Source organism: Prionailurus bengalensis, chromosome E1 (assembly GCF_016509475.1).
Source record: "Prionailurus bengalensis isolate Pbe53 chromosome E1, Fcat_Pben_1.1_paternal_pri, whole genome shotgun sequence".
Lineage (NCBI taxonomy): Eukaryota > Metazoa > Chordata > Mammalia > Carnivora > Felidae > Prionailurus > Prionailurus bengalensis.
In genome coordinates this window covers 4,871,756-4,886,946 of record NC_057347.1, presented here as the reverse complement: position 1 = coordinate 4,886,946, position 15,191 = coordinate 4,871,756, and the positions used below count along the sequence as shown (strand labels likewise).

The 15,191-nt window shown below is 49.0% G+C and overlaps 1 protein-coding gene across 1 annotated transcript; it reads right to left on the bottom strand.

Annotated features, from left to right (window-relative positions):
• Nucleotides 1-164: 164 nt before the first annotated feature.
• ADPRM (ADP-ribose/CDP-alcohol diphosphatase, manganese dependent) lies at nucleotides 165-15,190 on the bottom strand. The gene is made up of 4 exons (XM_043583135.1): nucleotides 15,087-15,190; nucleotides 6,717-7,334; nucleotides 5,807-5,923; nucleotides 165-2,693 (listed from the first exon to the last, which is right to left on the bottom strand). Exons 2-4 carry the CDS (start codon nucleotides 7,315-7,317, stop codon nucleotides 2,383-2,385), a joined length of 1,029 nt encoding a protein of 342 aa, XP_043439070.1. The 5' UTR covers nucleotides 7,318-7,334; nucleotides 15,087-15,190; the 3' UTR covers nucleotides 165-2,382.
• Nucleotide 15,191: the final 1 nt, after the last annotated feature.

Genomic DNA, 15,191 nt, shown 5'->3' with positions numbered 1-15,191 from the left:
ATTTGTCTACTTTTAGCCTTTAACACAATATTAAGGATTCTATAAATACTTGTTAAAGGAGGCACGTATGTTTTGTGTTTGGTTTACACGGTGGTCACTGGACAAGCGAAATTCTCTTTTCAAGGTTTAGATGAGGGAAAAGGGAAAAAGAAAATCTTGTCAAGTGTAAGCAACTGACGTGAAATTTATTTCAAGGTCAATAAAATACACATAAAGGATTTCAGTGCTCCAGTGCACACTTAGTTAGCATGAGATTGATGGTTTTTACACCTTTTGATGTCACTACCAAAGTTACACAGGAAGAAATGGATTTGTTTGCAAATCCTGTATAGGATCTATCTATCATCCAAGGAATGCCTGCTTCTGTGCTTAAAAGACAGTAATGTTCCAGTGTTTTAAAAAAGAAGTGACGTTCAAAATACACTTTCATCGTATCTGCGGCCCCCATATCACTGTGAATTCTGTGAATACACGCAGCTCCTTTTAGGTCTCTGAGCACAGAAAACTTCTGGTAGGAGTGCTGCCTTCGGAAAGGCACTGAGATTGTTGTGAACTCTGTTTCTCCGCTGAATTTAAGCAACCTTAACGTTTCTATTACCAGAGCCCCTGCCTTCCCGCCCATCGTTTCTCCTCCCCATCAGCCTCTCCTCCTGCGAGGACGGAGAGGCACCTGTGACCACACTTCCCCAGCTCAGAAACCTGACGAGCTCACTTCTAACTCTGGGCTCATCATTCAAGACTTCACAACACGGCCCTCGCCGGTCCTCTGCCTTCGCTATTTCTTGCCATAACCCCAGGCACCTTTCGGGGAGTCTACACAGCATTACTTGCCACTCAACTCAGCGTGCCCTTTAACCTCTGCTGATGCTCTTCTGCCTAACATCCCATCAAGACTCTTTTCCTCCTCCTTCAAGTCCTCCCTAATCCCGTGAAACAAAAGCGAACCACCCCCCGCTCCGCATTCCCAGGCCTCTCTCCACACATTTGTATCTACGGATGGTAAAGTCGGTGAATGCAGGGAGCGCATTACAGTCACCCCTCTGGTGGGCCGAATAACGGCCCCCAAAGATCGCCCGGTCCAACCCCCAGAGCCTGGGACTGTTACCTTGCATCACAAAGTAGACTGTGCACACACGATTAAGTTAAGGGTCTTGAGGTGGGGAGACGATCCTGGATCGGCCAGGGGGTGCCTCCCCGTAATCCCAGCTGTCCCGATGAGAGAGAGCGAGGCAGAGGGAGGCTTGAAGAGGCTGCACTGGTGGCTCTGAGAATGGAGGCTCTAGAAGCTGGGATACAGACTCTGCCGCAGAGACCTCCGAGAGGGCGCGGCCCTGACAACAACTTGAGCTTGGCCCAGGGAATGTGGTTTCAGACTTCCGACCTCCAGAAACATCAGATTCGCGCAATCTAAGCCAGCAACGTGGGGGTAATTTGCCACAGCAGCCACAGAACACGAACACACCCCTCGTCCCCGGAGCCCAGGCGCTTGGCAGGTGCACTCAGGCTGACTAGTATCGGTGTCTTCTCGCTTGATGTTTCTTTAGGCCCTGACTCAAACTTGCTCCAAGCTTCAACGGTCCCGTTCGCCATCTAGTAAATGTTTCCGCAAAGAAACCTTAGCGCGTGGGACAGCCGAGTCAACGTGCCCCATTCGTCTACACGGGGAGCGGAGAGTAAACTCATTCCCCCTGCAGTCTCACACAGCACTAGCTGCTGCCCAGAGGGGCCACACCAGCAGGTGCACGGCTGTGCCGGCCCTTGATCCCGCTTTACTCAGAATCACGAGGGGATCGCGTGACTTCTCCGGAGGCCTTTCTCACGGCCTCGCGTGGAAGGGACCACACATTCACCCGTGAGACAACTTACTTTGTTTACAGGACAGGTATACAAGCCGATAAATGTACACATATGTTGGGTATTCTGAGAAAAAAAAGCCCAAAGCTCATTCACACAGCAGGATACACAGAAAGAGTTTACCTGAGCTTATTTTATTATTACGAACGTTAAGTTACATGGTTAATACACGAATATATCCTCCTTGGTAAAAAAAAAAAAAAAAAAAAAAAAATTCCAGATCGGGCTAAATGAAGTCTGTCTTGAGGACTCGACCACCCCCCTCAGTCTCTGCCCTGGCTTATTCACGCCGCCTACATTCATTCTGTGTCCAGTTCTCAGCACCGGATCTGTTATCCAAAAACGACACGTCCGAATATCTCGTGAGCTGACGCACACCGAGGCCACAGATCCGTTTTGTCGTGCAAAGAGAATACTAAGCAAGGAGCCTGAGGGTTCGGGGGGGGGGGGGGGAGATGAACAAAAACCCAAAGCTCAGCCGTGCTCTCTCTCCCCAAAGGCAAACGAGATGAAACGCGGTGAGCCAGACTAACACCCGAAGGCGTTCTCCCTCTTATAATTCATGATCCTGTCCGGGACCCTGCCCCTCCCTTTCAGCATCATCTTGTCAGGGTAGACATAAACGGTGCCAAAAGCCTGGCTGTCCGGCGCCGTCTCTATAACCCCTTCTAGGTTGACGTGGTGCACACCGAAAGGATCCTCGGAGTAGCCACCGTCGTGAGTGTGACCGGCGAAGAAACACACGACACACCTGTGGGACCAAATGACGGCCAGCGCGTCTCTGTAATTCCAGGCCAGGCACACACTGTCAGAGGCCTCTGGGTAAATGGGAAGATGGCCTGTTAGTTAAAGAGAAGAAGAGTTATGAGCTGATTAGGAAATGTCTCTTTCATCAAAAGAAATGGCTAAAAGCTAGTTCTCACGGGGAAGGAAAAAAAACAAAAAAAAACAAAAGCACGCTGCTACTTCTTCCAGATGGACTAAGACCAGAGAAAATCCATATACACGAAGAGCTGGCTAATCTACAGCCACATCTGTGCAGCGTAGACACAGGGAGACAGTCCGCACCCCTGAGCTCCCTACGCCCAGAGCGTCTGAAGACGCACAGACATGGAGAAACCCTGAGGGCGTCCGCAGAAGTCAGGCGGATGCTGTGCTGGGATCCGTCTCGCCGATTTCCTTAGACACGAGCGGCAGAGACGCAGAAAGAGGTACTCCTAAATGTAACAACAGTTCAAGGATGGGTCAACGGGTCATATGTCACTTACACAGACAGACACTCAGTGCGTTAAAATGGATGCACGCCACTGTAAACACCTCCACGAGATCAAGGCCGTCGGAGCCATTTAACGGATGCGAAAAGTGAGGTAAAGCAGGGACTATTTATCCTAGGTCCCACAGGAGGTGCATGGAGGGAGAGCCAGGAGAGTCTCGAATTCCTGAACACACGTGAGGCCACCCCGTCTGTCAGTCTGCAGCGTGGGCACAACAGCTCACTTGGCTTTGCTTCTTCCCCTTACGTCACTTTCCTTTTCTGTTCCTGTAAACTGTTATTTTTATGCTGACATTTATTCTGAAATTTTGTTCTGTTTTGTTTCTATTTAGTTTGTACTATGGAGGATTCATAGCTCCCTAAAGACAGAGCCAAAGGCGTCCAAAGAATTTACGAGTGTGCCCACGCACGACACATGCCCACTCCTGAGGCCTTGCTAGGGGCTCAGGGTCCAGAGTGGCCGGGTGACTTTCCAGATCGAGAGACCTGGAAACACGTGACCCAGGGACCGTCTCCCCATCCCTGAGGCCCCAGGCTGCCAGAACCTCACCAGTCCTCCTCTTCTTCCTCCCTGCTCCACGGACGTTTCCACGAATTCTCACTCCCCGCTTCTTCCTGGGAGCACCTGAACACTCGGTCCCTGGGTCCCTTCTCCACTCGCGCCTGACGCCTTGGCGATCCAGGAATCCACAGTTCCGACCGTCACGGGCACCTTCCAAGTCCCTCGTGCTTACATCCCGCCCGGACTCCCCACCGCGAATTTCAGACTCAAACACCCAAACTGCTTCCTCAGCATCTCCAGTGAGTCTAGCGGCCTCTGAAACTTCACATTTCCAACCCCCAACTGCTGCATCCTCCGCCCAGAACCCCGTCCTGCTGCGGTGTCCCCACCAGATCTCGGCCACCAGCCGTGCCAGCCTTCCAAGACGCAGGCCAAATGGCCTGTGGGTACCCAAAATCAAAGCGAAGGAGCACAGAAAAACGAAAGCCAAGGGCTACCAGCCATTTTAAACTTTGCCATAGAGAACCTGACGCACTCAGTTGTTAAAGGTTCGTTCATCCGGTTTCTCAGCTTACAGCAACAGGCAGAAACCTAAGAGACGCTAACGCAGACAGGTGCCCTGAAGTAAAAAGACAAGGGGGAACGGAGGCTGGGGTGGGCTCTAGTCTCTGCCGAAACCACACGCTACCGAAAGAACCACGTTGCTTCATTTCTCTGTTTCCTGATCTTTGACACTGGCAGGTTTGCCGGCACGACCCGTAGGTCCCTTTCCGCGCCAGTGTCCTCGGAAGTGACAGGGCCGGCCTGGCAGCGGGAAGCTGAACAGAGACAAGTCAACAATGAGACCAGCTACGGAGGAGTCAGGGAGTGTCGCGTCGCCCCAGTGACCCCGGGGCACCTTGTGTCCTCCCAGCCTGGAAGGACACTTGATCTAACGGTAGCCCCAACAGCCCTGCTCCGTCTACGTGTTTTCCCACGGTGCAGGATCACCAAGTGAAAACCACACTTAGAGACATACGCGTTTCTATCGCCAGCTGTCAGAATAGCCCGTCGTTTCCGAGGGGTTTTCGTGTCCATGACTCCATGTGATACGACACTCAGAGAATCGGTCTGAAGGTTCCACGTTTACCCAGTCGCACAGCTCACGCAAACACCCGTGCACGAAACGGCGCCCCGTCCCTGGGACCCCGAGCACGGTCTTCTCAGCCAGTGCGCCGCATCAGTTCTACAGCAAGGATCGAAACTCAGACCCCAGACCAAGGACACCAGCCATGCGCCAAGTCCAAATTCAGCTCTGTGTGTGCGCGCACACCTGCACCTCAGGTTCCTACAACCTACGACGACAGCAGTTCTGTAGAAGATGACTCTAAGCAGAAGCCCCGTAAATCTTATCTCCTTGCAATGACACGGCAGACACAGCTCCAGATGTGAAGTGCTCACCGCCAGGTCTGTCTGCCACACCTGACACCCCAACACTCGACAGCCGATGCCTCTATCCAGCGACCACAGTGCCTGGCCGGCTGAGGTCTGGGGGGAAGGGGGGGGGCGGTCCTGGACCGAATTTCGCACTCAGATGTTACAGTTGACCGTCAACAAAGGTTTGAACCGTGCGGGTCCACTTATACACAGATTTTTACAGGACTGTGAACGTACCTTCTCTTCCTTATGACTCCCTTAATGACATTTTCTTTCCGCTAGCTCACTTATTGTAAGAATACAGTGCAGAATGCACGTAACAGACAAAATATGTGTCAACCAACAGTTTACGTTACCCGTGAGGCTCCCAGCCAACAGGAGGCCACGTGTAGTTTAAGCTTCTAGGGAGTCACAAGTTACACGTGGATTTTCGACTGTGCAGGGGGCGGCACCCCATCCCCTGCGTCGTTCAAGAGTCAATTGTGCTATGTAAACTGATCCCCTGTGCTGAAATTCTACTTTAAAACCTAAAAGGCCGACTCCCAGGCACTAACATGTGGCAACACGTTTTTGTTATTTTACAGTTCTTTCCTGGCTCGGCTGTAAACGTCAATCTTATACTCAGGTTCTCGGGGGGGGGGGAATGGAAGCATTCATTTCACAGCAAGAGGACATCACAACCGAAATACTACCAGTGCACTTTCGACCTAACTCTCCCATCCTCCACGACGCTGGTGAAATCGAGCAACTGAAATACTTACTCACAATCACCACCTTTTCCTGGTTTGTGTCCGAGAAGGTGAGGACTTCGTTCAACCAGTTCAGCTGCTCTTGGCTGAATCCTCCATTGAACTGGACAAACTGGGGCTCAGACAGTCCTGAAATGAATGAGGTACGTTAGACCCATCGACGGCCAGTTTTCCCCTCATTTGGGCACTCGAACTCGGCTAACGTGGGGACACTTGCACCTTTCCTGAGGAATGTTGGGCAGCGGCTGACTTAAAACGGGGAGCCACGAGGCACAGGGCCAAGTACGGATGAGGCGCCCTGCACATGCTCCTCTGCTTCCCTCACTGGCCTCTTCCTGTGTCCTGATGCCCAAGGCTCCCTCTGCCGGGCACCTTCCCATCTGTCCCCCACTCCGTCCCCAACACTCTGCCCACCCCGTGCTTCCCAAGGACGACTCCTTCCAACCGTCCAGGTTTCCGCTTCCATGTTTTTCTCTCTGGAGAGGCCATCTCCTCTGACCACTGAAGCTAAAACAGATACGCGATCCTTTTCTTTAACACCCTACGTGATTTTCTCGGTAGGATTTATCACCGTGGAAGTAATTTCATTTGTTTCATTTATTCCCGGTCCCGCCCACCATGTCTCTCGTTTCCTCCACTCAACCCACTAAAAAGAAAGGGGATGCTGTCAGCATGGCTTATGGCTCTGACTAGCTAGCCCTAGAAAAAGGGCCTGGCCCAGAAGAGACATTCAGACATCCGTGAAACGCATCTTCAACCAACTGCAACCAATGCACGTGCCATGGGGCTTGTGAGAAATCCTGACCCTGAACGATGGCGACGATATACTTTTACCTTAACCATCCATCTTCCTGCTGAATAAAAGGTGGCTGAAGAATTTAAAGACAATGTATTAGATTCTCAGCTCAAAGGAATAATTCACCTTGAGGACTATTCAATTCCGAGTTTGGATTGTGACCCTTCAGTATCTTCAGACACTGCTGGTATTTTGCAGAGGACTGATCCACGCCCAAGACGCTCAAGTCGTAAGCATCCAGTAAAATGAACCGGAATTGAGGGAACGGTACAAAATGATAAGCATAGTAGTTCTCTGAAGGCACGGTCTCGGGATGGTGCACAATCTGGTCTTCCAGAAACTTTGTGTTAAGTTTAGAATTTGTTAAGTAGTTTCTGCTGAAGTTATAGAACTCATGGTTCCCCCATGTATGATGAACGGGAACTTTAAGCATCTGGAATGTGTTCATAACAAGTTCCAGCGACTTTTCAGAGGCTTTATACTGCGCGTTATATCCGTCAATGATGTCTCCAAGCTGAAGTACACAGCGGGGCGGGCTGCCTTCTGTATTCCAGTGCTCGATAGCACCTTGTAAGTGGAGCAGACTGTGTCTGTAGTATCGCCGTCTGTTTCCTTGGAAATTATAGCCATCTTCTAAGTCAGCATACTGAATATCTGCTATAACTCCAAAGGAGAAGAGAAATTCTGAAGTCTCACTCAGTGGTCCAGGACCGGGCTTATCATCCATAACCTCCACACGGCTTTCTAAAACAAACAAATAAAACAAAATAAAGTAAAAAAGATATCCACGTTATAAACATCTTAGTCTTCTGAATGGGCTGAAGAGAATGGTGAAGTGAATGTTAAGAGTTAACCTGCCGGGCCATGGTAGAGAGAAAAGTACAGGGGTCTTAAAGTCAAACGGTCTTGGGTCCAAACTAACCGTCTTTGACACGGTTCCTCTCCCTCATCGTAAAATACATGATCATCTCTATTCTTCACAAGAGTAACAATTAACACAAGGGTATTATCCTATCATGAACAGGCATTCTAATTCCAGGAAAGTCAGATTCACATCCGACAGAATTTGTCATTTTACACACAGACACACGCACAGTACTTTCTTCCACAAAAACCAAAATAATTCTATCAAAATGCCAGAACTCTTTTTTTCAGAAAGTTGTATATTACGCTCATTCATTGCACTCGATATGTTAGATTCCCCCTCTAGGTTATTTTTGTGTCAGGCTGAATCTTTTCTTTGGTGGCGACACCACTTGAAATAACTTTCTCGTATTTTACACCTGGAATAACAGGGAGAGGAAATAAAGTACGAGAGGAATCATTTTAAACAAACAAAATCCAGCACAAAAACTGTAATATTCATGTGACTATCTCCATTTCTGAGAAAAAGCTCCTGGTTCTTCAATAGTTGGATTCTAATCTGAACCAGTTTTCAACCTGAGGATTAAGTAGCCTGGCCCCACAACCAAAATGGGAACTACATCATCTTTTCTTCTCACATGTGATCTGTGCCCTCCCTCACTAGCCAAGAACAAGGGATTTAGACCCGAAAACCTATGATTTTATTAGATTGTTTATAACCTAAATTTAGAATCATTTGTAACACCTTAAAAGAGCCAAGAACACTAAAACTTAAAATAAAAATCAGGGGCGTCTGGGGGACTCAGTCAGTTAAGCATCCGAATTCAGCTCAGGTCATGTTTTCACAGTCCGTGAGCTCAAGCCCCAGTCTGTGCTCTGGAGCCTGGCACCTGCCTGCTTTGGATTCTGTGTCTCCTCTCTCTCTGCCCCTCCCCCACTCACACTCTGTGTGTGTCTGTGTGTGTGTGTGTGTGTGTGTGTCTCAAAAGTAAACATTAATTTTTTTTTTTTTGTAAATCAAAGGCTATGGTCCTAAGTCTATTCTTATTCTTACTGACTATTCGTATTCTAAGTCTACAGTAATAAACTGCGCTGTGATATCTAAGTTTATTAAGGCCTAGTTGTTTCTAAAACAACAAATCCATTTGGAATTTCTAAAATTACTTTCAGACTCCTGGTCCCACGATGGCTACTGGGTCCTTTGAACCATCTACAATAGGTGAAGTCTCAGTCGACAGATCGCTGCTGTCAGATATGAAGGGGACCCTCCTCCGCAGTCGGCAAAAGGGCGGGACTTCAATGTGGCTTGAGGAGGACGGGCCTTTATTCCGAAACCGTCGTTCACGAAGGACATGATTCTACCTGACCCACCCAATGGGAGCTTCCGCTTTCTTCCTTATTCTAGTTGATGGAACTATAGCCCTAACACAGGCAAAGCAGCACTAGAAAGATGGCCATCCTGAAAACTGGCTTGGTGTCCTTACACTTTTTTCTTCTTCTCACATGCTCATTGCTTCCTGCAGTCCTCATCTGAAAATCCCAGTAGATAGCAAGGCAGTCAGTATGTGTGGGGGGTGGGTCAGATCATCTCATTTGAACGGTGAAGAACTCAGATACAATAAATCTACAACTCCTCCAAATTTGATGGCAATCTGTAGTCATACTAGGTTTCAAATATTTGTGACTCCAAGTACGGATTAATGGAAGAATCCAACCAGAAGGTAAGTGAGTAAATGTATCCCTGGAGCGTTATTACCAAAGCTTCAGAGAAAACGATTTCTGGGAACGCTGTTCTCCCTTGCCAGAAAAGCCTCTTTGTTTTTGTGTTTACGCTCAGAAGTTTTAAGGTGATAATTGGTATGGTGGATCTCCTAGAGGGAGCTTTTAGTCCCAATTAATTTGATCTTCTCCAGAGACAGCTATCATTTTTGCCTGCCTACCCAGTATTCATTTCCTGTTCTTGTGGTTAACAGCACCCCCGTCTCTTTAGACATCTACACAAATCCTCACTCTCAGCGCACGTGGTGTGGCCTTCCCTTGCTGGCTGTGGAAGCGTCCCTCTGGTCGGTCAGGGGCAAGCACGTGACCCAGGCCGAGTTAGCCAGCACCAGCTGCGTGCGGGACTGTTGCTGGAGTTACCAGCCCAACTACCAGAACTATGGTGCGAAGCTGACGGCGAAGACTGGAGCTGCTGGGGAAGGCGACCTGAGAAGAAACCTGACCCAGATGGGAGCAGACCGGAATGATGGAAAGAAGTCAAGTTCCTGGAAACGTTAGTTGAATGCCTGGACCCACCTGTCCCTGCTTGATCGTTTCGTTCTATCAGCCATTAAATTCTCCTCTCAGTAAAGCCAAACGGAACTGGCTCTAAGGTCCCATCAGATACACCTTCCACTGGAATACAGTTTAGAGAAACTCAAGGGCAAACTAAGATTTGCCAACCTCTTAATGAAAATTAAGCCGTGTACAGAGAAGCAGCAGGGGCCACACACTTGCAAACAGTAGCGTGTTCTGCGGTAGAAAGGAGACGTGTAATGTCAAAGACATAGAGCTTTTAAAAACAAGGCTGGGGCGCCTGGGTGGCTCAGTCGGCTAAGCATCTGACTCTTGATCCCAGCTCAGGTCTTGATCTCAGGGCCATGAGTTTGAGCCCCGCACTGGGCTCTGCGCTGGGCGTGAAGTCTGCTTAAAAAAAAAGAAAAGAAAAGAAAAGAAAACAAGGCTAAAGACAGGGGAATACCATTTTATGAAATAAAGAAATTATTTTGAAAAACAGAAATGAAAATTGCTACTGCAATCTGTTAGGAGAAAGGCGTGAAGCAGGGGGTAGGGGCCAGGCCACATGCAGGGAAGGACTGTTAGGGTCAGAGGTGAGTAAGGCGGGTCAAAAAGAAAAACCCCGAGTGGGCAGGGACTGACCCAAGAAACTAATTCAACGTCTTTTACAGTCTGGCCCCACAAGATGCCTGGAGCTCAAAAAAAGACTGCCCCTGGTGGACAGAGAGATAAAAAGCTCACACGCCTCCGGTGGGGAACTAGGAATTACTAAACACGCCAAGGGCATGAACGTGTTTCAGAGTGGGCTCCGTGGCCTCTGTCCTCCGCCAGATACACACAGAAGTGGGTGAGTAAAGGGTAACTGCTGAAGTGAGTAATGGGCACGGGAGGTTTACTCTCTCTACTTTTCTGCGTGTTTCTAAATGTCTGTAAGGTTTTTTAAGAGTATTTGTAGAGAAGATCAAGTCTAGACGGATTAGAAGACCTAAGGAAATAATGTGCTCTTGAAAAGAAAGGAAAATCCCAGTTTCAAGTGGGACTTTTTTCTGAAAGTTTGGACCGCACACCACTATATGTGACATTACCGACGTTTTAGTTACCGGGCAGCAGGATGGCTGCTGAAGGCTCTGGAACTGAAGACCTGGAAGTGAACTGTAGGCCCAGTTTTTCCCGGAGCGAGATAACCCTCATCAGCACTTGTGAGATTCAACTCACTTATAATGCACGGCAATCCACCTTGTAAATCACAAAGTACTGCACGCTATTTTTTAATTATCTATCAGAAAATATATCTGCCTAGTGAACCTCAAAATAACCAAACTACTGCAGCTTTTTATAGATCAGAATACAGTAGAAAACTCTACCAGGTTTTCAAAAACTTTATTAGTAAATTCCTACAAAAACTCCTTCAAATAGTCATGGTGCATGATACACAGGCAGCATTTTGTGAAAACCTCCTTAGGCATGAAAGATTTTTAAGAACAGGAAGAAACGGGCACCTGGTGGCTCAGTCAGTTAAGCATCTGACTTTGGCTCAGGTCATGATCTCACAGTCCATGGGTTCAAGCCCCGTGCCAGCCCTGTGCTGACAGCTCGGAGCCTGGAGCCTGTGCAGATTCTGTGTCTCCCTCTCTCTCTGCCCCTTCCCCACTCGTGCTCTGTCTCTCAAAACTGAATAAACGTTAAAAAAATTTTTTAAAAAAAGAAAAGAAAGAAAAAGAGAGAGGAAGACGCCAATGTGAAAGGGCTACATACCATAGGACTCCAAAGATATGACATTCTGGGAAAGCAGGACCATGGAGACAGTAACGAGATCGGTGGTTGCCAGGGGTCAAAGGGGAAAGAGGGATGAACAGGTGGAGCACAGAAGATTTTAGGGCAGTGAAGCTATTCTGTATGCTACCATATCAGAGAATACCTGTCATTATTTATTTGTCAAAATCCAGGGAATATACAACACCAAGACTGAACCCTAATGCAAACTATAAACACTAATTATGATGTGTCAAGGTAGGCTCATCATTTGTAGCACTCTAGGGACACCTGGGTGGCTCAGTTCGTTAAGCATCCGACTTGGGCTCAGGTCATGATCTCACGGTTCATGAGTTCAAGCCCCGCGTCCGGCTCTGTGCTGACAGCTCAGAGCCTAGAGCCTGCTTTGGATTCTGTGTCTCCCTCTCTCTCTCTGCCCCTCCCCCGCTTGTGCATGCACACGCGCTCTCTCTCTCTCTCTCTCTCTCAAAAATAAATAAGCATTAAAATATTTTAAAAAATCAGGAAGAAATATCTCAGAGATGCTTATTTTCTGGAAACTTGCTACAAGATGATACGAATAAAACTTCAGTAATAAGACCGGCAGAAGGGTGAAGCTCCATGTCGAAGTCCCTCAAGCATCTATGATGAACTTGCGCATGAAGACGGCCCTACGCTATTGTCAAAGGAAACCAAAGCAGTGGGCAAAGAAGTCCAGATATTAATAAGGAGAGACGGGCAAGGGGAACCACTGTGATAGAGACACTAGGAGGCTAAGCCAGAAGCATCTTAGGGAAGAAGGCAGGTGGACTCAGCAAAGTTTTTATATGCAGAGCCCATGGGATGGGTGGCTGGGGGGGGGGGGGGGTGAGCAGTCTGAGCATCTAATTGTGCTAAATATTACAGTAACAGAAAAGCTGAGGCTGGAAAGGTTTGTGGCTAGGCACATGGGGCGGGAATCTGGACCTGAGATGAAGTGAACAAGTTACAGTGCTGGGAGCTATGGGGGATGAGCTTAGGAACCACCCCCCCCTCCCCGGGCTTATGCCAATGGGTTAACAATGCTTAAAGAAATACAAAGCCATTAAAACGCTCAAACCTGAGTTTGGGTAAACCAGATTGGCACCCCGAGGATAAGGAGGCACAAAGGTGCCAGGACTAGGGAGGTGCAAAGGCACCCCAAAATAGAGAGGGGGTGCAGAGCCCCCAGAATAGAGAGGGAGGGGCAAAGTCCTGAAATAGAAACGGTGCAAAGGTGCCCAGTACACAGGTATAGGAAATAAACAAGATTAGATATTCAAGGTGGAAGCACCCCAGTTTAGTCCTATGGCAGAAGCTGCTTTCACAGGGGGATAGGGCCAGGTTAGGTAAATTGGACAATGGACCCCACGCTGCAGGCAAAGCAGCCTGGAGCATAGATGGTTAACAAAAGAAAAGGTGCCTTGTCAACCCTGAGGTTATTCCTTCTACCTGTCTCATCCCCTAGGCTAGCTAAGATAAACAGAGGTCCTGCCTCTGGTCTGCTGTAAACAACCTTCCTCCCGACTTCCCAGCGCCTGGATTTTGTTTTGTATTAACCCAAACCCCCAACCCCGAATATCCTTAAGACCCCCTTTCCCTCACGTCCACAAGTTAACATTCACAGATTCATTGTCCCTTTGTGCACGTCCATCACCACATTTATAAGCCTTCTGATCCTAATAAAAACGGGGAAGACCCTTGTTCGGGGCTCTTGTCTTTTCCCAGATATTAGCCATCTCTCACTTTAATCCTGTGTCCGCTCTTTTGCTGGCCAAAAGAGAACTTTAGACTTAGACTCAATGACAGGGAGCCACACAAAGTCAGGCTAGTCCTGTCCTAGTCAAGACAGCCTAACGTTAGGTCAAGCACAAAATCTGATCAGCCCGGTCGCTACTGATAGAACAAACGTCAGATGATATTACCTAGGTCCCGTCTCCTTCAAAAACAGTACCTAAATTGAAAGGGGAAAACTCATTTGCTGATCTCCATGGTTTAAAAGTCGTAATAAAAGCGACAGGTTTACACCAGAAAACTTCTTAGGGATCTTTTAACACTAGAGTTTCACGGGTCCATAAAATCAGGTTTAGAAGTGTGATGAGCAATTCATCCCACATATACTTTTAAAACACCTACTTTGAGTCAAGAATGGTTTTAGAAATGAGTATTTTATTTAATATTATAAATGTAATAAGAAATAGTTGTAGGGGCACCTGGGTGGCTCAGTCGGTTGAGTGTCGACTTTGGCTCAGGTCATGATCTCACAGCTCGTGAGTTTGAGCCCCCGCCAAACCGCTACAGTCAGCACAGAGCCTGCTTCGGAGTCTCTGGCTCCCTCTCTCTCTCTCTGCCCCTCCCCTGCTCATGCTGTCTCTCTCAAAAATAAATAATAAAAATAAATAAGTAATTTTTTTTTACTTAAAAAAAAAACAGTTGTAAAAAATGCTTTGATAAACAAATTAAGAATAAAGCTATTGAAGGAATCACTTTGGCAAACACAATTTAACAGACCAGCTAAAAATAACACTGAATTTTAAGCTATATGATCGACATACTTAACATACAAAGGAGCAATTAAAAAAGATAAACAATAATTTTGTGTGCTCCTTGCCTGAGTTAGCAAGCTGTTACTGAATCTTTTTGGCAATTTGTGGGAAAAACTCCTTGGGAAAACAAATACACAGAAATAAGACGATTAAAAAAAAAAAAAAAGTTACCCAAGGGCAATCTCAGAACAGAAAATTTTACTTTGAAAATGATCTGACGTGCACCGTGTACTTGGAGCGGAACTTCCAGAAAATCCCAGTTCGATTCCAGAAGCAAGAAACTCAGGCATCACCGGGCTCCAACTTGACCGTCCTGGGCCAGTGGTGCGGGCTCGAGGACACAGCCTGCCCCAGTCCCCCAATCACTGGGACACGAGCTGCTTCTGCTCACTGGAAGCTCGCTGACAAAGGCCACGCGGGAGTGTGACCTGAAGTTAAGGAAGAGAATTGGGCATTTTCCAGTGTTTTGCCAATCCAGTGGGGTGGGGAGGCGTCAAGAGTGCAGACGCGAAGAGATTAAGAAGGCAAAGAGGGTGTGAGGGTGTGTGTGTGTGCGCGCGCAAGCTGTACCTCCGCGAGCACGGGAGGCGCAGGGATGCTCCGTGCAGTGAACGCGGGCTGCCCCCCAAGGCAGGGGGTCCCAGGTGAGGGCCTCACCCGCCAGGCTGAACCCGGGAACCGAGGCGGGGAGGGGCGTCGGCGAGAGCACCCTGGGACGCGGGGGCCCAGCGGGCTGAGCCAGAGCCGTGGCTCCCAGAGAGGTGACATCGCGGCGAGGGGACGACTGCGGGCGCCCCAATTACCCCGACAGGTCCGCCTCCACACTGGGGGCGCAGCGCAGTCAGAGCCCAGCGGCTCCCCGCCGGCGTCCAGGAGGACCGGGGCTCTGCGGGCGGTGACTGCCGCCACGCCCCCGCCGCGCGGCCCGGACGCCGCCGCAGCCTCCCGCCCCCGGTCGGTCGGCCGCCCGCCCGCCCGCGCCGCGAAGCCCCCGCCCAGCCCCAGCCAGACCCGCCTCCAGCCGCAAGGAACCACCTACCGCGCGGCGGGTCCGCGGCCAAGTCCTCCCGGGCTACCGGCTCGGCGACCTCGCCACCAACGAGCGGAGCGGAAAGAGCGGCCCCCTGCGACTTCCGGAGGAAGT